Source organism: Tenrec ecaudatus, chromosome X (assembly GCF_050624435.1).
Source record: "Tenrec ecaudatus isolate mTenEca1 chromosome X, mTenEca1.hap1, whole genome shotgun sequence".
In the NCBI taxonomy this organism is placed as follows: Eukaryota; Metazoa; Chordata; class Mammalia; order Afrosoricida; family Tenrecidae; genus Tenrec; species Tenrec ecaudatus.
In genome coordinates this window covers 59298155-59324320 of record NC_134548.1, presented here as the reverse complement: position 1 = coordinate 59324320, position 26166 = coordinate 59298155, and the positions used below count along the sequence as shown (strand labels likewise).

At 40.3% G+C, this 26166-nt stretch overlaps 1 protein-coding gene across 4 annotated transcripts in view; it reads right to left on the bottom strand.

Annotated features, from left to right (window-relative positions):
* Positions 1-10494: 10494 nt before the first annotated feature.
* Positions 10495-26166, bottom strand: part of GNL3L (G protein nucleolar 3 like) — a 33754-nt gene continuing 18082 nt past the window's right edge. For all 4 annotated transcript variants that reach the window (XM_075538838.1, XM_075538841.1, XM_075538839.1 and 1 more), the window contains exons 10-16: positions 24634-24721; positions 23945-24119; positions 23715-23857; positions 23313-23449; positions 20838-20965; positions 12322-12520; positions 10495-10736 (exon numbers count right to left, since the gene is read on the bottom strand). In XM_075538838.1, the coding sequence (XP_075394953.1) occupies positions 10612-10736; positions 12322-12520; positions 20838-20965; positions 23313-23449; positions 23715-23857; positions 23945-24119; positions 24634-24721 (995 nt within the window). In that variant the 3' untranslated portion in view covers positions 10495-10611. The remainder of the gene's footprint in view (positions 10737-12321; positions 12521-20837; positions 20966-23312; positions 23450-23714; positions 23858-23944; positions 24120-24633; positions 24722-26166) is intronic.

The window sequence follows — 26166 nt, the reverse complement described above, 5'->3', positions numbered from 1 at the left end:
GTGATATCATACAGCTAACATGCGACACAACTCTCATATCATGTGGGTGAAGTCATACAGCTAGCATGTGACATAGTGTGTGACATCATGTCTAGCATGTGACATTTTTGATGACATCATACTTGGGTGACATAATGTGGCTAACATGTGACTCAATAGCTGGCATCATGTGGCTAACATGTGATGTAATAGCTGGTGTCACATGTCTAACAGCTGAAATAATTGATGTCATAATTGGGTGATGTCATATGGCTAACATGTGACATGCTTGGTGACTTCATCATGAGTGACATCACACAGCTAACATGCGACGCAACCGTCACATCATATGTGGGTGACGTCATACTCCTAGGGTGTGACATAGTGTGTGACATCATATTTCTAGCATGTGACGTATTTGGTGACATCATAATTGGGGGACACCATGAGGCTAACATATGACACTGGGTGATGTCATATGTCTGACATGTGACAGATGGTGACGTCATAAATGGGTGACAACACACAGCTAACATGTGACATAGTGGCTGACATCATATGGTTAACATGTGAAATAGTGACGTTATCAATGGATGATGTCATCTGGCTAACATGTGACAAAGTGGGAGACATCAGATGTCTAACATGTGCCATACTTTGCGACTTCATACATGAGTAAAATCATATGGCTAGCATGAGAAATAAATTTTACATCATATGTGGGTGACACCCTACAGCTAACATGTAACATAGGGGCTGACGTCATATGGCTGACATGTGACACAGTGACGCTATAAGTGGATAATGCCATACATAAAAGTGATATCACATGTGGATGGGGTTATATGTCTAACATGAAATATTGGGTGAGAAGGGCAGTGATAGAGGTCCGAAGGGAGTGAGCAGAGACAATGGGTGTCATGGGATTCCAAAGGCCAGTGGACAGAGAAAAGGTACATCACGGGATTCCAAAGATGAGTGGGCTAAGATGAGGGTTGTCATGGGGTTCCAAAGAGGAGTGGATGAAGACTAGGTGTACCATGGAGTTCCAAAGTGGAGAGCTTGGAGACTAGAGGTGTAATGGGATTCCAAAGATGAGTGGGCAGAGACAAGGGGCCTCATGGGATCCCAAAGATAAGTTGGCAGACACCTCAGAAGGCTTTCTTTAGTGGACAACTGAAGGCAAAAGGGGACACCATGCTGGCTCAGAAGCTTCAGATGATTCTTGACTATGCCAAGCTTTGAAGAGCACACTAGATTATTAACTAAAATAGAAGAATTAAACTCTCTCTTTACCAAAATATGCTTGATTATTCAGAAAAAGTGATCCAATCTAAGATATATGGGAAGTTGCTTAATATTGTCAGATAACTATAGAATTTCATTTTCTTACTAATTTTTCATGTATCATTTTAAAGGAACTATACACTAGCAAGTAATTATGCTTCTGTTCCCTAGATCTCTATCTTCATAAATAAAGTTTTCCCATAAAAAATATTTAAGAGATTTGAATATGGTACCAATCAAGATATATATTCAGTTAATAAACACATGAAAATTAGGGGAATGAAAATCAAACTTACACTAAGATACCACTGCATACCTATTGGAATAGCTAATGCAAAAATATGACTTATCCTTATTATATATATAATGGTTAAGTTATAAGTCATTATGTATTGCTAGAAGGTAGCAGCTTGAAACACCACCATTCTGAGAAAAAAGATAGGACTCTCTACTTCTGGTAAGTTATAGTCTTAGAAACTCACAGGGGCAGTTTTACCCTGTCTAGATGGTGGTGAGTTTTTATTTTCTTTGAATTAAACAAAAGTATCAAAATATGAAGCATTTTAAAATATATCCTCTATCTAGGTCTATATACTTTTGAAGATGGTGCTTGCATGTAAGCATTTTCCAAAGAATTCTGCTCTCTTCAATTTATACTACGTCAAAAAGCAGTATCAGCATCCTCTAGGTACTTATATCGTGCTCCTTTACAATATTCTTTGAACAAAAAGAAGTCTGAAGGGACAAGATAAGGGCTATCTGAATGGACAGGCTAAAGTTCCCCCAACAAAATTTTCATAAGTCAGCCCTTGCTACCCTTGAAGTGCATTTTCATCATGGGGGGGGGGGGGGATTCCGCAGCACAACTTTCCTGGCCACCAGTTTCCTTAAAATTTCTTCCTAAAGCCCCATGCTCATTCTATGTCAAGAAAATCAATCTAGAATTACCCCTTTGCATTTGTCATAATATCTTGAGCTGATCTTTCTGCTTTGAATTTAACTGGTTCAGTATATCCCTTCAGAAGTCATGTTTTCTTTAAGTATCTGAAAGAGACTAACATGATATAATGTATTACTGAGAAACTTTTCTACAGCCATCCACTGATTATACAAGCATATTTTAAACCTGTGCATGTACTAACTGGAACCCTAGTGATGGTGGTAGTAGTACACTTATCAACCTAAGTGATGGAGAGGATGTGTTACAACTAAAAATTTCATACACTGCTGATGGATATAACAAATGGTAAAGGGACTTTGACATTTACCCTACAGATATGAAAACACAGAAACTTGTATATAATGTTTAAAGCTGCTATACTTATTATCAGTTAAAGCACTTGAAATGCCTCTCAACTGAAGAATGGGTAAACAAACTATAGTACACCCATTCAATGGAGTATGACTCAGTAAAAAAGAACTACTGATAAATACAACATGGGTGAATTTCAAATGCATGTCTCAAAAGGGGACATGTGCATGACTCCATGTATACTATATTCACCAAAAGACAAAGTATAGGGACAGAGAACAAAAATATGGTTGCTAGAGGAACATTGGTGACATAGTCGTTACATGCAAGGACAAGTAGTTTGAAACCACCAAGTGCTCTGTATGAGAGAGGTGTTCTATTCTCATAGAGTTACAGTCTCAGATACCCACAAGAGCAGTTCTACTTTGTCGCGTAGAGTTGCTGTAAATTGGAATCAACATGATGGCTGTGTGTTTGGTTTTGAGTTTTAAGAACTTGAGGACTACAAATTTGGACTACAAATCAGAAGTGAACTTTGGGGCAATTTTGTATCTTGTGTTATTGGTGACACACAATGAATACAACTGTACATCAAATGGCTTGTACTCTACATAAGCTTAAAAATAACTTGTCAAAAACCTAAAGGCATAAAACAAGGCTGCAACTATAATTTTTTTTAAGTTATAAGACATCCATGCAAAAAGAAAATCATAAAAACATAAAAATCAGTGGATGCCATGCTGGGGCATAAGGCATGTTTTTAATGAATTTAAAGGCATGATTTACATGAACTTAAGTACATTGATATCATACAGACCTCTCTCTCTGACCACTGTGCCATAAGGCTGGAAATCAACCAAAGGAAGACAAAGAAAACAAGAGCTAACAATTGGAGGATGAATAACTAACTACTGCAAAAGGAGTGCGTACTGGCACAGCTAGAGAAGAAATTAGGAAATTTCTAGAAACATATGAAAAGGAGCACATGATGTACCAAAAATTATGGGACACAGCAAAGGCAGTTATCTGAGGAAGCTCCATAGTAATACATGCACACCTGAGAAAGGAAGAAATACTCATGATTGATAGGCTGGCACAAAATTTACAACAATTAGAGCAGAGTCAGCAGGACATATCTACTAATAGCAAAAGAAAAGAAATTATAACAATCAGGGCTGAGATACAGAAGAGGGAAAGTAAGAAACCTATGGGGGAAAATGCTACTAAAAGTTGGTCTGAAAGGGTAAACAGAATCAACAGACTGCTGGCAAGCCTAACCAAAGAAAGGAGGGAACAAATTGTAATAGCAAGAATAAGGGATGAAAGAGGGGACATTACAACAAACCCTAGTGAAATCAAAAAGATAATTACACAGTACTATGAAGGATTGTAATCCAATGAATTCAAAAAATTGGAAGACATGGACAAATTCTTAGAAAAACAATGCCTTCCTAGACTGTCCCCGATGGATGTCAAGCATCTCAACAGACCCATAGCAATAGAAGATATAGACAAGGTTATCAAGGGATTACCAACAAAAAAATCCCCTGGACTAGATGACTTCACTGGAGAATTCTACCAAGCATTTAGGGAAGAAATAACACCAATCCTACACAAACTTCCAGAACATAGAAAAAGATGGAAAACTCCCGAACTCATTCTATGAAGCTAGTATAACTCTGATACCAAAACGAAGGCAAGGATCCCACAAGAATTAAGAACTACAGGCCAATATCCCTAATGAACATCAGTGCAAAAATCCTTAACAAAATACTAGCCAACAGAATACAAAATTATATAATACAAATAATTCACCATGACCAAGTGGGATTCATATCAGGGATGCAAGGATGGTTCCACATAGAAAGACAATTAGTATTATTCATCACTTTGACATAAAAACGATAAGAACCACATCATAATATTGATACATGCAGAAAAGGCATTTGACAACATCCAACACCAATTCCTGTTTAAGACACTTGAGAAGATAGGAATGGAAGGAAAAATTCCTCAAGACAATACAAGCTATATAAGAAAAACCAATAGCCAACATGGGAGTCAATGGAGACAAGGCAAACACAATCCCATTGAAAAGGGGGACCAGACAAGGATGCCCCTTGTCCACACTCTTATTTACTATCATGCTGGAGGTTTTAACTAACAGCATAAGGCAAATAAAAGGCATCAAAGGTATTCGTCTGGGGAAGGAAGAGGTGAAACTATCGTTATTTGCAGATGATATGATTTTATATACGGAAAATCCCAAAAGTTGCACAAGGAGAGTACTGGAAGCAATAGAGGAGTTTGGCAGAGTGGCAGGATACAAGATCAGCAAACAGAAGTCCATCAGACTGTTATACACATCAGAGAAGACCACAGAAGAGGAGATCCAAAAGGTGGTACCTTTCACAATAACCAAACACAAACTGAAATATCTAGGGATACACCTGACTAAAAGAACAAAAGGTCTATATAGGGAAAACTACAGAACACTATTGTAAGGAACTAAAAGCGACCTCAACAAATGGAAGAATATTCCATGCTCGTGGATTTGAAGACCCAATATAGTCAAGATGTCAGTTCTGCCAAAGGCACTATGTAAGTTTAATGCAATCCCGATACAATTACCCTCATCTTTCTTCAAAGAAATTGAAACACTGATTACCAACTTCACATGGAGAGGGAAGAAGCCCAGAATTAGCAGAGAACTCCTCAAGAAGGACACAGTGGGAGGGCTTGCTTTACATGACTTTAGCACATACTATACTGCATGGTATTGACATAATGACAGATACTCAGACCAATGGAAAAGAACTGAAAACCCAGAAATAAAATCATCATCATACACACAACTGATCTTTGCTAAGGGCCCCCAAAATATCCAATGGGAAGCAAATGCCCTGTTTAACAAGTGGTGCTGGAAAAATGGATATTTACCTGCAGAAAAATGAAGCAAGACCCTTATCTCACTCCATGCACAAGAATAAACTTAAAGTGGATCACAGACCTTGAAGTTAAACCCCAAACTATTAGGGATATCACTGAAGGAATTGGGCCCAACTTGAGAACTTTGGCACAGGGACTACATAGGCTATCAGAAATAGGGTAGGACACAAACACAGAGGAGGCACAAATTGACAAATGGGATATACTGAAGATAAAACACCTGTGTACATCGAAAGAATTCACCAAGAGAATAATAAGAGTCCCCAGACTGGGAAATCATCTTTGGCAATGACACATCAGACAAAGGCCTTATTACTAAAATCTACAATACTTTGCTAGCTTCCAAAAAGAAAAAACACCTAATTGCGCAATGAGGAGATGGGCAAAGGACCTGAACAGAAGTTTCACAGGGGCAGAAATACGAATGGCCAACAAACATGAGAAAATGTTCCCAATCTTTAGCCATAAGAAAATGCAAATTAAAACAACAATGAGGTATTACCTAACACCCTTAAAGGTAGCCAAATTCAAAAAATCAGAAAGCAACATGTGTTGGAGGGACTGTGGGGAGACAGAAACTCTCATCCACTGCTGGTGGACCTGTAAGTATGTGCAGCCACTATAGAAATCAATCTAGCGATACCTAAAACAGATGGAAATAGAGTTACCATATGACCCAGCAATCCCCCTACTGGGCATATAGAAGAGGCAAGAAACAAACCAAGGCCAGACATCTGTGCTCCAATGTTCATTGTGGCACAGTTCACAATTGCAAAGAGTTGCAAACAACTCAATTTTCCATCAACAGACGATTGGATTAAAAGCTATGGTATATACATACAATGGAGTACTACGCATTGCTTAAAAGCAGTGATGACTGTATAAAGCACATCGCTGCATGGGAAGAACTGGAGGAAATCATGCTAAGCGAAGTAAGTCAAGCACAAAAGGACAAGTACATGAGTTCACTAAGGTAAGCTTTTAAAAAATGCAAAAGGGGCATAGGGAAAAAGCTACTGTATACAAACATTCCTGGGATGAGAACCAGGTAATATGGCAGGGACCAGACCAAATACAGGGATACACATGGTAGACAACTAAAAAGGAGGTGGGCAAAGGAAAAAATAAAAAAAGAAATAGGTAGTGGGGTCACAGGGCCCTAACCCACCCAAGGGGAGGGTATTGTTTATATCTCCACAGGGAAAGAGGGACCAGACTTCAACCCAGTGCTCCAAGATGTGAGTGCAACATGCCGACGTGGAGTAGGGAACGAATGGAGAGGTCTGGGGGGCCAGCCCCAATCCCAGCTCCGTGGGTGGACACCTGCCCCTCCCCCGAGAAGAATTTGTTTTGGAGGACAGCATTGAATCTGCAGCTCCCAGAGAGGGACATATCTGGTCAGAGCACATGGGAGCAATGGGGGGGGGGGAAGGGCGGAGGAGAGTGGAGCACATCCTGGCCCACCAGGCCGTGAGGACGATGTTCCAGATTGGAGCAGCCAGTCCAGAGAGGATCACATGGCCAGCCCCACTATGAGACATGACACCCCGCACTGACCCATAGCCCCACAGGGGACAACACCGGAGACACAGTGTGGGAATTGCGCCCGATCTGATCCCGCCACACCGAGGCAAAACACTGAGTGGGTGCAACAGAACAGCAAGGGAATGGAGCGGCAAGGTCCCCCAGGGAATGTTGAAAGTGGACTTTGGGGCCAGGGCGTGGTGTCCCAACAGACTAGACTGGGAAATACTCCTAAAGGCCAACAAACACTCCTTGAACTAACAACAACAACAAAATCAGTGGTTGCCAGCACCTGAGATTAAGAGTAGAAATAGGGCATTTTGAGAGTTTTACACTACAGTTTATATTTGTATAATCTTATAGAACATATAAAATTTTATTCTGTGTAAATTATACCTTAATTTAAAATCAAGGTTAAGATAATATCCAAGAAATAGATTTCTAAAAACCTTATTAAAATAAGCTGTAGCTGTATAACCCAAAGCTCCAAATTCTTGTCCTAAAATGACTATTTTGCTTCATTTGAGCCCAATTAGATTCCCATGATTGTAATAGTATTGCATAAGAAGTAGTAGAAAAATATTTAAAATGTTAAATTAAATGCTATATGGTTATGAAACAGTAGCTATCCTACTATCCAATTTCCATTGTGACACTATAATCCACCATATTTTGATGAAATAAGAGTGAAATAAATTGGACCTCATTCAAAAGGACTCTGAATTTAGAATCTTATGGCTGTAAAAGAACAAATTAGCTTTCATAACACATTTTCAAGCCAAAGATAAAATATATTTAAAGAACTTGATGAGACAGTACAAGGCAAAGGGCCTGCAAAGGGTATTGATTATACCTGGGTTCCAATCCTAAGTGTTACTACTTAATATGGTGTTTTGAGTTAATTCTTATAAACTTTCTTCATCTGTTTACCTTTCATGTGGGGAAACTAATCACTTATTAGCAGGGTTTGGGGAAGTTTGGGCTTAATCAGTCTATAATTCTACCTGGACTGCCTCTGATTGCAAGCATAGTATGCACTCCTTAGCCAGATCAGCATGCAGTCAGCCAAGGGCTCTCCACTCTATTACACAGGTTTGAGCTTCTGCTCACAGGATTCGCATAGGTTAAGAGTGCTGGTATGAGAAGCAAAGGTGAGGGTAAGACTAAGATGTGGCTGTAGGTCTAAATATAATGTATATAGGTATAGAGTATGGGACAAAGTTTGAAGCAATCCAATGACCACCCCCCTCAAATTTGTCGAATCTTGGAAAATTGCTGGGAACTGAGATTGGAGGTATAATCCAGATAACTAGTAAAGCAAGACTTTCTGCAGCAATCATCTATCTCAGTCCATTTCTGAGGGCCTTGGTACCGTGGGCCCATTGCTCTAGCTGATGAGGTAGGCTCTTCAAAAGTACCGTATATACTCGTGAATAAGCACAAAAAATGTGCTGAAAAACTGGGGTTCGGCTTATACATGGGTCAGTGGTACCCCAGTGAGGTATAACATCTGGCTGCCCCCCCCCCAAGGTAATGGGATGAGCTCCAGTTATCTCGCGGGTGATTGACATTTCTCCACTGTTCATTCAGAGCCCCGCTGACACTGCAGGGCTTTGAATGTTTGTTTACTCATATCTAACCAATCAGAGCCGTCCTATGACGTAAATCTTAGATTACACCTCGAAGGACGTGGCATAAATGGATATCATCTGGTCAAGCCCGACTAACAAAAGGAGGAAATCTCATGAAGTCTGACATAGAGTTAACAGCAAAGTGGGTTCGACATGCATGGAAAGACATTCCAGAAGACATGGTGCGACGTGCCTTCCAGAAATGTAGTATTAGTAATGCTACGGATGGCAGTGAAGACTGCACTCTGTATGAAAATGACAGCAGTGATGGTGATGACGGCGATCTCATTGAGGACAGCGTCTATGATGACCTCACACCAGCTGAAGCTCTGCGTTGGGATACGGATGATGATGAGGAATCCAGTTTTGAAGGGTTTTAACTCTACATTTTAGCTTGGTTGCTGATTGAGCTCAGGGAATAGTACTCTTAAGGTATCATTGTTGATACCTTTTTTTTGTTGTTGAAACTATTTTCCACTTACTGTGCTGGTTTACTAATGTTAAATGACTTGTCCTTTTATTTATGCTTTTTATTTAAAATAAATATTTAAAAACATTACCCCACTGTTAAATAAATATTTAAATACATTACCCCACTGACCCATAGCCCCACAGGGGACAACACCGGAGACACAGTATGGGAATTGCGCCCGATCTGATCCCGCCACACCGAGGCAAAACACTGAGTGGGTGCAACAGAACAGCAAGGGAATGGAGCGGCAAGGTCCCCCAGAGAATGTTGAAAGTGGAAGTGGAATGTTGAAGTAGTAATTTTATTTTAATTTGTTTTGATTATTGAAACTCACCAATAGCTTCTGCATTTTCCACCCTAAGCTTATACTCGAGTCAATCAGTTTTTCTAATTTCCCAGGTAATAATTAGGTACCTTGGCTTATATTCGAGTATATACAATAGGTGGCTCATTGTATTTCAATGAGGTGGCTTTCAGGCACTGATAAAGGAATTGGCTCCTCAGTCCCCCTCACCCGCTTTTGACTTTTCTGTGAAGAGCCCTTATGAATTATGGTATTCAAAACACTGGTTCTAGTTAAGACATGGCCACCTAATGGTGGAGTCCAGCTAGACAGATTCTGGCAACCCAAGCCAGAAGTCTAGACCAACAGGTTGCACCCACATTTCAGCACTACCAAAGTTGTTTTATTCTTTTCTTCCCTCTTTTTTCCCCTACACTTTTCTAGAGACACAAAAGATTCATCACTGCTACTCAACTGCAACCCAGCTACGGATCTGTGAGTTTTAAATGAAGATACCTGCCCTGCACTTCACTACCAGAATGTCTTGCAACTGAGATTTCGTGTGGACTAGTAATAAAATTATCATCCTCCCCAAGACCCCAAGGTTAGCATTCAGATGACAAGATCCCACACTTATTTAGTCTATAGAAAATTCCCCCTTTAAAAATTACTCAGAGCCCCCAACAATGAACAACTTCTGTATTATAGCCCACAATCTAGGCTAAAGTATAAGTATCTAATTTTGCAACCCCTTGGATTATCCCAAGGGATGGTAGCACTCACTTTGGGAAACACCGATCTAGATGCATGTTCATTTTTCCAAGACAATCATGAGGTTTTTTGGGGGATCAGCTCCCAAACAACTCTAACCTAAAAAGTGGGACCCTAGAGCATGTGGGTAGTGATAAATTGTTAGTATCTGGGTACTGCTGACATTTTTCTCTTGTAAAATGGACAAAATATAAATCAAATCCATTGTCATAAATTTGATGGGTTCACAGAGACCCTATATAGGGGTTCAAAGACAGAAAGTCTTTGAGTGTAGTCTTATTTTTCTCCCATAAAGTAGTCATTTGGGGATAAATAAATAAAGAGTACTGGGTTTGCCAACTCTAGCTTCTTGGGATTCTTTTTTACTGAAGATAACAGAGTAGACAGTGGGAGGGCACATAATGAGGTACAGATTCTTTCAATATACAAGTACTTCAGGGAGATAGACACAATTTCCTTTCATTCATATTGCACCATAGCACTGAAACTGGTGATGGGGGTGAAATTTGTCACCACCACTCTCAACAGTGTTGCCACAGAGGTTGAGGGTAGACATCATGGAATCAGACAGCTTGCTGGCGACTTTATCTGCAGATGGAAAGAAATACAGGAAGTCATTTGGTAGTTGGCTTACCAAGAGTAGGCAGAAGCCTGTCAGAGCTGCCCTACATCTACTTGGGGGTCTGAACCAAGCTCCCAAACTCACTTACCTTCTGATAATGAACAAAACAACTAGTAGGCTACTGGCAGAGACCGCCTGTTCAACCTCACAGGTAGGCCCATTTGTCTTATCTGAGATGACTACCGAGCTAGTTACTGTTTGGGGCATCAGACTTACTGGCTCAAAGTATTTTTATCCTTTCTCCCTCTCAAAACAGAATTTTTTCTGTGTTAAACTTAACACTCTGCCATTATACCCAAAACAAATGAGTGGCACCGTAGTGTGGGCTGTATGCCTGAAAATTCACCCTCAATCCTTGGGATTCACCACAACCTTGGGATTCTGCTCAGGCATCCAGAAAACCTTCCCTGATCACACCTATTTAGACTGGGTTAGGTACCCTTACCACTAAGCTTGTTGTGTCTTCACCCTGATCACTGTTATCAATGTCTATTTTGGGGGGGCTGGGGGTGTCTCCTTTTCCACCTCAACAAGAAAGACGGAGTTAAAGGGCAATTAATTCATTTCCAAATTCCTGGGCTCAGGTGTGGAGCTAAGTCAAGTGTGAACATTTAGTTATGGAACACAGACTATTTCAAAGAACAGGGCTCATGGGTTCAATCAACACCACATTTACACTTTGGCTCTACCCATTATCTCACTTTGTGCCATTTAAAGTATCTGGGCCTCAGTTTCCTTATTTATGAAATGAGGATATGACTTCTTTAATGAGTTTCAATGAGGATGAGTATAGCATTTTGACCTCAATGGGCCGTCTACAAAAGGACCACCATTAAAATGAGAAATCTCATTTGGAAATATCCCTAAAATATATTTATTAAGAAAAGACTGGACAATATTGTGGTTAGTAGACTAGTATGGAATGAGAATAAGGACTATACACATTATTTGCTTTTTGATCTCAGAAAAGAAACTAATTAACCAGTTGCCTGTGAGGTCTTGAATGATTGAGACATAGAAGAAAGACATTTTACTATATAGCCTTTTGCATCTCTGGATTTAAATAATCCAGTATAAATTAGAGTCGGTAAACTTCAAAGCACGTAAAACATCTGATAAGTAAATTGTGACTATGTGATACACAGCCTGGTGGCTAATGGTGGCTATAGCAGTTCTCAAAATGTGGTACCTAGAAGAGCAGCATCAGCGTCTCGAGACCTGTTAGAAACACAAATCCTCAGGCCCCACAGTAGGCCTACTGAATAAAAAACTTTGGAGATATGGCTCAAAAATTCATCTTTTAACAAGACCTCTAAGTGATTTTGATATAAGCCAATGTCAGAACTACCACATTAATACGTGAGCCTAGTACCACATCCCTGTCCCTAACCTTTCCCTATAGCTGAACTTATGGATATTTTCATTCAAAAGCCCTAGGACTCAGCTTTCAAATGTCAAAAAGCTGCTACTAACTAAAGTACTATGCGTAAACTAGTCCAGGTGGGCCCTTTTATTAATCAGGAGTATTCAGTTGCCCTATCTTCATTCTACCTGTATGTTTCTGCGTCTTTTTCTTATTCCTCAGAGCAGATGCCAGAGCTTGGCCCTGTTGCAAAGGGTCTGTTTCCATGATCCTCTGCAGCATTGGGCAGCGGTCCACTGGGCAGATGTCTACCATGGTGCAATTCGTGGGGAGGTGGTCAGCATCGCATTTAGCCCAGCCCATCTGATGCAGGTTTGGATCGTCAATCTGGGGAGAGAGAGCGAAGTTGAGTGGTAGGCCCCCAGAATACCTCCAAAGACCTCTGCAGAGGAGGTAGGTATATGTTTGAGTAAGAATAGAGTCTGGAGCCATGCAGAACTAAATTTGAATTCTGGCTGAACCCAATCCACAGATCAGCAGGAACTTGGTTAACCTCTTAGTCTTAGTTTGCTCATCTGGGGGTGATAATGAGTAGCTTGCATAATGTGTAACTTTTACAAGGATGAAATGAAAAAGAGTTTCTTGAGCAATAGCAAATGGTATTAAAATGATTCCTTGCATAAGTGGGCCTTCAAGTTCTTATTCAATTTTACAAATGTTTTCTGAAACCCTGATGAAACTTCAAGGTCAGCAGTTCAAAACTGGCAGCCATTCTATGGGAAAAAGATGGGGTTTTCTATTCCTGTAGTTACCATCTCAGAAACCCATGGGGACAGTTCTGCTCTGCTTATAGGGTCACTGAAGTGGAATCAACTCAATGGCATTGAGTTTGGATTTAATGTTTTTTTTTCTTTCCCTTCTTTTTAAAAAAATAAATCATTTTACTGGGGGCTCTTACAGCTCTTATAACAATCCATACATCAATTGTATCAAGGACATTTGTACATATGTTGCATCATCATTTCCAAACATTTTCTTTCTACTTAGACCCTTGATATCAGCTCCTCTCTTTTCTCCTCCTTCCCTGACCCTCCCACCCTCATGAACCCTTGATAATTTATAAATTTTTATTTCCATATTTTATACCGTCTGCTGTCTCCCTTCACCCATGTTTCTGTTGTTCATTCCCCGGGGGCTGGGGCGTTGTGCATCAATCATTGCGATTGGTTCTCCCTTTCTTCCCCCTGGATTATGTTTTGTACCCAGCTGTGTAAGGTAATGCTGGAGACAGAAAAATGAGTCAAATTCTATTCCACTTTCAGAAAGCAACCAGGCTAAAACGTATACAACTATCCATTAAGTCAGAAAGTGGTAAATGCCCATCAGAATAACAGGATTTGTGAAGCAGAGGTTGGCAAGAAAGGGAAGTAGGGTAATATACTTTTGATGGGGAGAGCACTGAAAGCATTCCTAACTGAACACAGGAAAAACAGAGCATACCAGTGCACTAAAAAGAGTTGCTAGCTGGAGTGGAACTTATATGCTGGTAAGAACACTAACACTGACAGAAAGTCAGGTACCATTATTTTAAGTATTATACAAGGGTGTTTCAAAAAGTTCATGAGATGATTCCATTACCTTTTAATTCATTCTTACATGAACTTTGAGAATTCATATGTACCCATTCATTTAATCCTTAAGGCAATAATTCTATAAAGCAAAAACTACTTTCATTTTTACCAACAAGACACAGAGAGGTTACATAGCTTGCCTAAAGTCTAATGAGTAGTGGAATAAATTGGAACTCGAGTAGTTTGTCTCTAAAGTCCATCTGTAGATACATCTGTAGATAGTGGGGGAAAGGCAAGATGGGGTGGACCTCAGAAAAGCTACACGATACAACTCTGGGGTTAAGGGGCAGCACCATTCACAATGTAGTTTACCTAAATGTTATCCCCTGGAGTTGTACAATGGGGTGGCTTTGCTGAGGGCCCTGAAACTGCGTGGGGAACTGCTGGTTCTTGAAGAAAAAATAGTGAAGCTTGTGGAAAAATTCTGCTATCTTTCAATTCCAATTTTCTATAAACCATTCTGGGGACTTGTGGGCTCAGTGAGAAATAGTATTTGTGTGAGGAGGCAGGAGAGGGAGAAAAAGATAGCCTTGAATACACAACTTTGGACTGATTTATCTGTAAGCAACAGAGGAACCTTGGGCACTTTGTGAAGATGTGAATAAATCGATTTCCTGCCATGAATCATGTGATTCCTTATCATCTCTTTATCAGGCTTCATCTTATTTCATAGACTACAGGCAGCAATTTCCTTCCTAGACGATGTGCCCACACCCATGCCCTTTTATTTCTAACTTTCAAGCAGTCACTAGAGCAATTTTTATAATCACATCACATCTCTGATTAAGCACCACTTCCAGATATTAGGTTGCCAAGAAAGTACTCCTATGGAAAGTGTTCCAAGGTGGAGTCTCACATGAAATAAACAAGGTGCAGAAATAATGTGAATAGTAAGCCATTTTTAAATTAAAATAAGTGTTTGTGTCTGCAATGTATGTATCTCTTATGGACTAAATGTGTCCCTCCCAAATAGTATTGTCCATCTTGATCTCTACCCAGTGGCTGCAACAATGGACTCAAAGGTGGCAATTGTCAGGCAACATTTTTTTTCTGTTGTACATGAACTCATCAAGACCTCAAGACTCCTCTCAAGGGCACATATACAACTGCCTATGATTACAATTCTAATTGGGTTGTCTTTGTCATGTTAATGATACAAGATTAGTATAGAATGTGTCTTGAGTCAAAAACATACAAGATATAAAAGAAGCTAGCTAAGGAAGCAGAGATGAGAGAAGATAGATTCCAAGACACATGGGGAATCTCCAAAGAATCAGAAAATGAGCTAAAGAAACAAGTACCTCCTCCCAGAGTCAACAGAGAAACAATGACTTGCAGAGCAAACAACCTGAAATGGAATGTCTAACCTCATAAACCGTGAGAAAATAGTTTTCTGTTTGTAAAGTCATCCATTTGTGGAATTTCTGTTCTAGAGCAGCAAATAATAAAGGCATTGAGTATGTATAAGAATAACTCTCAACGACACTTAAAACATGCCAACAGTGACTATCTCCAAATGCGGAACAGGGTGACGGAGACACAGAAATAGAAGATACTAGTTTTTCATGTGGTACATCTTTTACTGAGAGTGACCTTGTGTGTGTCAGTAAAACTGTGCTTCATAGGGTTTTCAATGATTGATTTTTCAAAAGCAGATCATAGGCCAGTCTCTTCCAAGGTGCCTTTGGATAAATTTAAATCTCCAATCTTTCAGTGACCAGCTGAGTGCATTACAAATTTTTACAACCCAAGAATTCATACATCATTTAGCATCTTCCAAATTGTGTAATATGTACATATGTTACCGACATGGATAAACCTTTAAAACATTATAGTAAAGAAAAATTTTGAGGAATCAATCTAGAAAATTATACAGACAAATCAAGACTTAAAAATTGTATAGTATACTCCTCTTGTATAAAAAATAAAGTGGAAAAATATTATACTGAGTGAAGTAGGTCATACATAAAAAACAAATATTGTATAATCTTACTTATATGAAATATTTAGGTAAGTCAAATGCATCCAGAAAGAGGAGGGTGTTCTTGGTTATCAGAGGATGAAGCAGGAGGGAATGAGAATTGTGATGGAGAGAAATTTCTTAATATGTTTTGTACATATCTCTGTAATTCCCATCAAATGAGTGGGTAGGACAGACTATGCAAATAGGGTATGTGTAACACTAATAGAGGGATTGGTTATTTTAGATACCAATTCCTGGTTATAAGGATGATACATCTCTGAAGCAGAAGCAAAGAGAGACTCCTAGGACTACTGGAAGAAGAGCACATTTGAAATCTGTGTGTGAAGTGACAGAGGCCAAGACCAGTGGCATCAGAAAGTTTGACTCATAGGAACCCTATAAGACAGAGCAGAGGTGCCCTTGTGGGTTTCTGAGACTATAAAATTCTTTACAGGAATAGAAAACCTCATCTTTCTCCCTCGGCATGGCTGATGCCATAGCAGCCAAATGCTTAACCACAATGCCACCAGGGTTCGTTCTATGTCACCATTATATCAAATTATAAAACCCAGCAAATAGAGATGGCATGGGAGGAGCAGTTGGTGGCAGAATGAGTAAAGAATAGTGTGTGGAGCTATGTCTGATTTTCTGCCAGAGGTCATATTTGGCCCTCCCCGCTGCATGCCATTTATGCAAGAATTATTGCTGAAAAGGTGCTAAATTTCTGCTTGTGGTGATGTAAAATTTTTGGAAATAGATATTAGTGATTGTAGCACAACTTGATATATGTAATTTAACATCACTGAATTTTACACTGAAAATGGTTAAAATCTCAAACATTTAATCCGTATTTTATCATCATAACAGAATTAAAACAAATAAATAAAATGGAAAAAAAACTAAAAAATTATTGACTGAGGAAAAAAAGAAAAGAAACCAACATTCAGTGTTTTTCTATTGTTGTTGTTAGTCCCCATTGAGTCAATTGCGACTTCTGGTGACCAGAGTGCTGACTCATACAGAATGGAACTGCTCTGGAGATTTTAAGGTTGTGCCCTTTAAGGTATGTCTTCTAAGGTATCTCTGGGTAGGTTCAAACCACTAGCCTTTTAGCTAGCAATCAAGAGCTTAACTGTTTGTATCACCAACGGACTCCTATTTTACTATTACCTATGGTTTATGGTCAAATGCAAAGCCTTATGTGATATGACTCCAGACACTTCTTTCCTCACCATGTTCACACATTTTTGAGTGTTGGCATGAGGACAGGCTGAGACCAACTCAACCTCTTTTCTCCCCTTGGCCAAAGACTCAACCTTCAAGATGTGGTTGAAGCAATAAGCTATCCAGAAAGGCTTCTCTGGTGGTTGGAGTTGCTAGTTGGTGTTGAGTTCACAGCACCTGAATAATTGACCCCACATATAACACATCAAAATGCTGCCCCATCAGGAGGAGGGTAAAAGGAAACAGGAAAGATCTAGGAAGCAAAGCTATGGATAGAGGTATAAACATAGGTGTGTACATATGTAATTCATAAAAATAGGGGTATTGGCCTATGTACATATATTTATCTGGCAATACACTGAGGTAATGGATGGATTTGGGTCTCTGCTCAAGTCCTGCCTAAACCCATGAACATTTTTTTCTCACAACCTGGCATTTTGTGATTCTCACTCTCCAAGACAATCAATGAAGACAAAATGGGTACATAAGCAAATGTGGTGAAGAAAACGAATGGTGCCTGGCTATCAAAAGATGTGTCTGGAGTCTTGCCATCTAGCAGAGAAGCAACAAGTTCACATGGAAGAAGCAAACCAGCCTGTGTTGACAGGATCAGGTAACAAGCATCAGAAGACCACATACACACAGTGTTGCGAACAAGGGGGATCGGAACAGAGACCAAAAACCCCTAGGTAGGCAATGGGACATCCCCTCACAGAGGAGTCACAGGGAAGGGATTCATCACCGAGGCCACAGTATAGCACCAATGAAACACACATTATTCCTATGGTTCCTTGAGGCTTCCTCACCCCCACTATCATGACGCCAGCCCTGCCTTTCACTGTGGGCTACACCGGAGCATGTACACAGGCATAAGTAAGAGATAAGAGATCCCAACACATGGAAGCCAGGAATAGAAATGGGAGTAGTAATACTAGGAGAGAAGGGGGAATGTGGGAAGAGGAGGAAAGGAAGGGAGAACGGATCACAATGATGGACACGTAACCACCCCCCAGTGGGGCCACACAACAGAAACCATGAGGGAAGGGTGACAGCAGTCAGTGTAAGATATCAACATAATAATAATTTATAATTCATCAAGAGGTCACAAGGGGGCAGAGGGGAGAGGGAGGGAAAAAGAGGAGCTGATACCAAGGGCTCAAATAGAAAGTGTTTAAAAATAATGAAGGCAACATATGTACAAATATGCTTAATACAATTGATGTATGGATTGTTATAAGAGCTGTAAGGGCCCCCAATAAAGTGATATTTTAATTTAAAAGGGGGGAACAATTCGGTAGATAGTGTAATATATGGAAATAATAACAACTATTTATACTATAGGTATAAGAGTTCATGGAGGTAGGGTGGGGGAGGAGGGGATAAAGAGGAGTTGAGATCCAAGAGTTCAAGAAGAAAGAAAATGTTTTGAAAATGATGGTGCCAGCAACTGTACAATGATGCTGGATCTAAATGAATTATGGATTGTTATAATAGCTCCCAATAAATGCTGCCCCATCCCCATGACTACTTGTGGATAGAATCAAGGAGAAAAGAAAACAAGCAAACAAAAACAGCTGTTCCTAGAGCTCCAAAGGCCACACTAGAGAGAACTGATGTGGAGGCTCCACTGGGTGAACTGGACTCTATCTCAAACACATCTGAAATCTGAGGTCTTAAAACTGAATATTCATGGTATTTGAAGAAGCAAAAGACACCTACCAAGAAAGTTGCACTGTAAGTGGTCAAACAGAAATTGACTTACTACATCAAGGCCTTATATGCTGTATTAAGATATATACTATTCTGGCAAACCTGTGACTGACATTCTCAGTGAATATTATAAATTTTCCCTGACAACCAACTAACTCCCATTGTTTATACAAACAGTGTCCATCCATGAAAGGATTTATTCTGTAAAATGTGAATAATTCAGATATTGAGATAGGAAGTTAGCCTACTTTGGGGCCCATATCCTTCTCTCAACTGTATTTTTAAAATTAGTATCAGGGGCCAATCAATGATAATATCAACAGAAGATCTTTATGTTCCAGGGAGATGATTGATAACACTATTATTTAACAAGGTCTCTAAAGTGAGAAAGAAGCAGATAAAAAACAAAACAGCACATAGATCCCAGAATGGATTTTGGGTTCGCACTAAATCCTAGCTCCAATTAAAGAACAATTAGTTTTTATATCATGGCCCCATGGGTGAACAGAAGACATGGGTGCTATAGCAAAGAACTTAGATGTTGCCCAGGTATCAGATAAAATAATACCTGAGGTCTTAAAAACTTGTTTCCAAACAAGCACCTATCTATGTGAGATGTCAACTAAGTTCATATGGTAGAAGAACACCAACATCAGTCACCAAGGATTGTATATCACATAATACAAAGCCAAAGGAAAGAATAGTACCAGATCCTAAATTGTGAGATCTTGGTTTGCAGAAGGCTGTGAAGGATATAAAAACCCAAGATACAATTGTGAGATCTACACAGGAAATAAGCATCCGGTGATTTCCTTCTATCCATAAAGCATGGATGGGAATAAACTGGTTACAAGAGAGAGCACATTGGACAGATGACTATAGGAGAGCAAAATGATAAACCTGATTTGAATGGTTAAAACCTTGTCAGTTGCCTCCCTCTCCCTCCATACACGTTGGACTTGATCTGGTTTTCAACATTTTCTGTGTTTTCACATTGGGGTTTATATTTGATGTATTTTGTCTTGAATTTTTGTTATATGTTTTTCTGTTTTTTGATATATGAGACCCAGGATAGATGAACCTTTAGAGACAGCAAGAAGAATAAAGTTTTCAGTGGGAGAAGTTGGGGGGGGGGGGGGTAAAAAGGAGCTGATATCAAGGAGTTCAAGAAAAAATAATATTTTAAAACTAACTGTGGTAGTTATTGTACAATACTGCTTGACGTGATTGAACTATGGAATGATGTGGTATCTGTATTAGCTCCCAATAAAATGACTTTGAAAACAAAAAACAAACTGTAGAGTTCATTCTGATTCAACGTGTGTCAGAGTAGAACTATGCACCATAGGAATTTCAATGGATGAGCTTTTGGAAGTAGATTGCCATGCCTTTCTTCTGAGGCATATCAGGGTGATATGCTAGTAGTAGTTTCCGTTAGCAGTTAAGTGTGTTAATAACCATTTGCACTACGCAAGGGCTCCAACTATAAGTTAGGGGCCCTTACAACCACACTTTCCCAACCTCTATCCCTTTACTATTTCCCTATATGTTTCCCATTATAATGTGGATGTCTGTACCTAAAACCCACTAAAATGTAAAATAGAGAGATGGAGCAACTGGCAGAAAAGGTTGAAACTAACTCCAGAAGTTATATGATGCTGTGCTTTCTTTACTTTTATAGTTGCTAAGGAACCATGAAAGGAGTTTAAGCAGACGAGTTGACATGGTCAGAATAGGCCTTTAAAAACCATGGACATGTGTTCAGGGGTAAAAGGATTGACAGCTTAGATTAGGGTTATAGGAATGGGAGGGATAGAAAAAAGTTGATAACTTCTCAAGAAATTTCAGAGGGATAAGTCAAGGGACTTGGTGATGAACTATATATAGGATCTTGACTATTAGTTATGGGGAAGAATCAAGGATCCCCAGCTGAGTAGCTAGATATTACCATCTCTTCTGAGATGAAATCATGGCTGGAAGAGGTACTTAACAGAGAATGACTCTTTCTTAGACCTATCACTGCTTTAATAAAGAATGCTGCAAGGAACACACAGGAAACGAAAAACCCACATCTCTCCACTGTCATAGGCATACCTTATATGAACCAGGTAGAAAGGACTTTCCACTTCCCACAATCTGGGTAGAGAAGGTTACCATGAAGAAAGGAGAAAGGTACCTTATACACGGTGGTTTTATTTTCAATCGCATCTGCAGTTTTCATCACTGGAGAAGTAAACCACTTGACCTCCTTTTTGAGTGGCTTCATATCACCCAACAGCTCATTAGATTCTCCAGTGGCCAAGCCTTTAACACAAACAACACTACTGTCAGGGTCTGAGTAAAATGAACATGTAGACACTGCCCAGAGGACAAGGGGGAGAGAGATTTTATGGAGGTACATGCCACAAAATATTAAAAATATGAGTTTTTCTTACAAGGATCTACATGTGACCTCCTCCCTGGGGGATGAACAAAAGAAAAGTGGGTGAAGGGAGATGTCGGACAGGGCAAAATATGACAAAATAATAATTTATAAATTATCAAGGGCTCATGAGGCAGGGGGGGAGTGGGGAGGGAAGAGAGGAGCTGCTGCCAGGGCCTTAAGTGGAGAGCAAGTGTTTTGAGAATGATGAGGGCAGTGAATGTACAAATGTACTTTACACAATTGATGTATGTATGGATTGTGATAAGAGATGTATGAGCCCCTAATAAAACCATTAAAAATTTTAAAAATATAAAAAGAAAATATCACAATGATATAATAAATAATAAACTACATGTTTCACAAAAAAATAAAAATATGAGTTTTGCACAAGCAAGCCAGGGTTCACATTCTACCTGTCTGCTGGGAGCTGTCCTCTGTGCCTCATGCTTCATCTGGAATATCTGACTGCCATAAGCTCTATCACACAGGGTTGCTCTGAGAGGCACAGCAAAGGAGTCCAGGAAAGTGCTGAACTGACATGGTGCTCTAACAATGGCAGCCAGTGGGATTTCCTCCCCACTACTTCTGGCTTCTGGCCAGGAGCTGTCCTCCACAGTAACCCACAGATATACTCTTGCCCTATGCCCACACTAACCTCATGTTCAACTCTGCCCACTATCTCTTCTCTTGGGTTTCCTAATCCCTACTTGCCCTGCAAGAATCAGCATTAGGGTTAGCTCCTTTTTTAAATCATTTTATTAGGGGCTCATAGAACTCTTATCACAATCCATGCATACATCAATTGTGTAAAGCACATCTGTACATTCATTGCCCTCATCATTCTGTTTGTTTAATTTTTTAATCATTTTATTAGGGGCTCATACGCTTATCACAATCCATACATACATCATACATATAGCAGTTGTGTCGGGAAGGTGAGCATCATAAGAGTGCCAGTTTAATAGAATAAAGTATTCTTGCACTGAGGGAGTACTTGAGTGGAGGCTCAATGTCCTTCTGCTACCTTAATATTAAACCTATAAATATATGCACATAGATCTATTTCCCCATCCTCGTGCATATTTGCATATGTACATGTCTTTATCTAGACCTCTATAAATGCCCTTTGCCTCCAAGCTCTTTCCTCTATTTCCTTTGACTTTCCTCCTGTCCCCCTGGGTTTCATGCTCAGTCCCCACCTGGGTTTCAGCAATTCATCTTGATTAATTACCCTTGATCATGCCCTACCAGGCCTCCCACATAGGGTTAGCTCTTTCAAGAAAACCTCACCACAAAACTCTCTTCAACTTCTTAGGCTTCAATCATTGGTGAAAATGTATTCTACCTATTGGAGCCCCTCTTGCCTTCACAACTACTGAGGATCAAGCATCATCATCAGAACACGAGCTTGAAATCCTATCAAAGGCTTATTTGATAGAAGAGGAAACTAAAATTCAGAAAGGAAACTGACTTGCCCTGAGCCACATGGGTATAAACTAAGAAGCAGGCAAATCCTCTTATCCTCATACCAAGAGAAGTTAAACCACTGGATAGAGAAGGAACCATGGTTAGGGTAGCATCTAGCAAATGTTTCTGAAAAAACATACTTCCTAGAGGAGTTTCTGGAATTCACACCTCTGTATTCCAGAAAACAATCACCTTGTTATTAACAGCTCACATTTACTGAGCATTTATTATGTCAGGTATGCTCTATATTTAAAGGGAATCCTCAAAACAACCTGATCAGGTGGGTGTTACCCTTGCACTAGAAGTCACATCACTCAGACATGGAGAAGTTACCATATACACTTGTGTATAAGTCGAGTTTTCCAGCACATTTTTAATGCCATTTTTGTGGTAAAATTAGGTGCCTGGCTGATATTTGGGTCAGCTTATACTCGTGGATATATGGTAATCAAATTGTTTAGGATCATATAGCTAATAAAAACCAAAGATTGCACTTAGAAGCAAGCAATCCATACTTTCAACCACTTAGCTAGTCTAAGCTGGGAGAATCTCACCCCCTCTCCCCTACTGCCCCCTGATCCAGGGTAGAATTCTCTACCTTACAAGAGAAAATGTTAACCTTAGAGCTGGTTAAAAAATTTTCCCAAAGCCAGAGTAGAGCCATGAAAGCGGGGAATGGGGCTAAAGTAAAATTTGTTATCAGGTCTGACTAAGGCAAGACAAAATTCTGGGTATGACAGTCCACCTATCCTCACTTACATTCCATAGTGTCTTCATTGGCCTGTTCGGTATCCTCAATGTCAAAGATCTCCGTCATCTTCTTAACAATCTCAGCACTGAGATGAGTAGGCAAAGTGTGGGTGGGTGGTGGTAGTGTATAAAAGCTTATCTTCCCACTAGATTGGGAGGTAGGAGAAAATTCGTGGTGATGTCATTAAGAGGACAAATGAACCTCAAACATAAGATGAGTTCCCAAGTCAGGTTGAGATGATAATCATTGGACATAAATACCAAATTATGGCATGGCCTGAGGCTTTGGCCTGCCTTTGCGCTGTAACTTTGGAAGTAAGGCTATCCTATACACTTTGATAAACACACATGAGTCACTTTGTATTACCTAGCATCCAGTGGACCTCACCTTATCCTGAATGCTCTCCTTACCTCACCCAATCAGCCAGGACAGCTTTGGCTGCTTGCTCCTGACTGTATATGCCTCCCTTCTTCTTTTTCCCTAAACGATGGGCCACACCAATCAAAAAGTGCTCGGTGGTCTGGAACCCAGAGATGCCATAATAGTTGGAAAGCTAGTTAAGGGAGGAAAAAGAAAAGTCATGAGGAAGAATTAAAGACTTTTAATGTAGAGTAGGGCACTAGCAAGGAGCCTCGAATACCTCTTCCAGGTTGCAGTGTTGCAGGATAATCTCCACGGGAGTCACAGGGTCTGCTAGCTTCTGTACATGGATGCAGTTTCTCAGGATGGTGCCCACCTCTGAGTTGGGTCCTGGGACAATACCTGGAGCATCTAGCAGCCTAATGAATTTGTCCAGGTAGACTTCCTGCATGAACCTGGAATAGGAGAGAGAAGATAGGAAAGGAATGCAGGACTAGATATGTTTCAGTATCCTGGAGACCCCAGTCTCAGGTTGGGCCTAAGTGAGGAGAGAGAGTATGGATAAAGAATGAGATGAGGGTATGTTATAGATGGTAGGAGAGATATAAAGGACGGAGGACTCTGAAGCCCTATAGATTAGAGGTGGATTCAAATCTACCCACAGAGGACTGAGCTACAGGACACTGGACAATCTCCTGACTTTGCAAACCTGTTAGTTGATCAAGGAAATGGAGCTACTTCTCAGTAGCCCAACCTTACACAGTTCTCAGAAGGCTTCACAGAGCTAATAAAGACAGAACCTTGCTGGGTGTACGGCCCACACCAGGTAAATGAGGGCTGTTACAGGATTTCCATGCCCAGGGGAAGATAATAGCTAAGTCCAAGCTGAAGAAAGGGACAGGGACTGAAGACTTGAGCATTATGGGAATGATAGGACAAGGAGTTAAGGGGAAGGAGATAAGAGCTTACTTGGTGACTCCTGGCACAGCTCCCACACAGCAAGAACGACTGCGCTTCAGGCTATTGATCAGACTGCTTTTCCCGACATTAGGAAGGCCTAATAATAACAGCAGGTGGCGCAAAACAGGAAAGGACCTCAGTAACATTCAGGACAGGTTGTGTGAGTGAGCCCCCGGTTAGGAAAAGAGACCAGACCACTGGGATGCCAGTAACACAATCTGGCCTCATGCCTTCCCACCCAAGCCTCTGACCAAGGCCCCAGATGGTTTCTCTGTATCTCTCCTCTATTTGTGAGTGTATTGGTTGGGCAGATATGTCCCTCTCTCTAGTTGTGACAACCAACCCCTATCCAAATCCACCAAAAACCAGTGTAGGAAAGGTGTTCACTGGCAAAGCTTCTGTGATATGGTCCGACAGTGAGCAGGAAAAAAAAATGTGTTTGTGGAAGAGATTTTCTGTAATGGAGTAAATTTTTGGAGTGTAGGAGTGGGAGTTGAGCATAACTCCAAATGCTGGTCTATGTAGCCTGTGATGTTTTTTTGTTTATCTAGGCATCTGGGAGGACCTAAGGGACTGTATATGTGTTTCTCCAGTTATGTTGTATCACTGGAGGAAGACACATACTAGAATTTATATGTGTACACTGTTTCACATGGATCTGGGCATATCCTGTTTATGAGAGTAGCCTTACAGCTGTCTCTTGGTTTTGCTCATCCTAAATATCACTATTTTCTCCCCCTCCTAATCAGGTTTCATTCTGCCCTATCTTTAGGGCTGTGTGGCTTTCTGTGTATACCTGTATCTAGGAATCATTCTCTGCTGGTTTGTCTTGTCTCTCATTCTGACCGCTGTCTGTGTGTCCCCTACCCCACCAATTATGCCTCTTCACATTAATTATTCTAACTTTCTTTCTAAACATTTTCTTTCTCTCTGTGGGCTTATCTTTCACTATGTGTTCTCTATGTTTGTCCTTGTAGATGTCTCACTATCCTTTTTCCTCATTCTCTCTCTCCCCATTTAGTGCCCTCTATATATCAATCTCTATCTCTTTAGAATTTCATGTCTGTGTATTTGCCTCTGTGACTCTGGGTATGTGATTGAAGCTTGTGGTATACCTAGGCGAATGGTCTGCTGTGCCCAGTCCTGCTGTGCTTTGGAGAAGCAGAGTTGATATAGGTGATGTATGAGGATTTGGTTTGCATACGTTGTACCTCTGGATCTGTCCATGTGTGTCTCCAAATTTGCCTCTTCTGGGTCTACCAAGCTCCACAGGTGTATTTGTACATAAGTATGTTACTGTATGCTTACATCTTTATTTCTCCATGCATATCTCGCTAATTCTGTCCCTGTGGTAGCATCTCTCTGTAGTTTGTAGGGTATGCATGGCTGTCTCTCTACACATGAAGTATTTCTAATTTCCTCCGCATCTCTGCACATGTCTCGGTCCTTTCAGGGCTTTTTTTTTCTCCTTCCCCTCATCCTATCTTCCTCTCTCTGCACACATGCCATTTAAATGTTTCCCTTTCCCACTACCCAACAGCC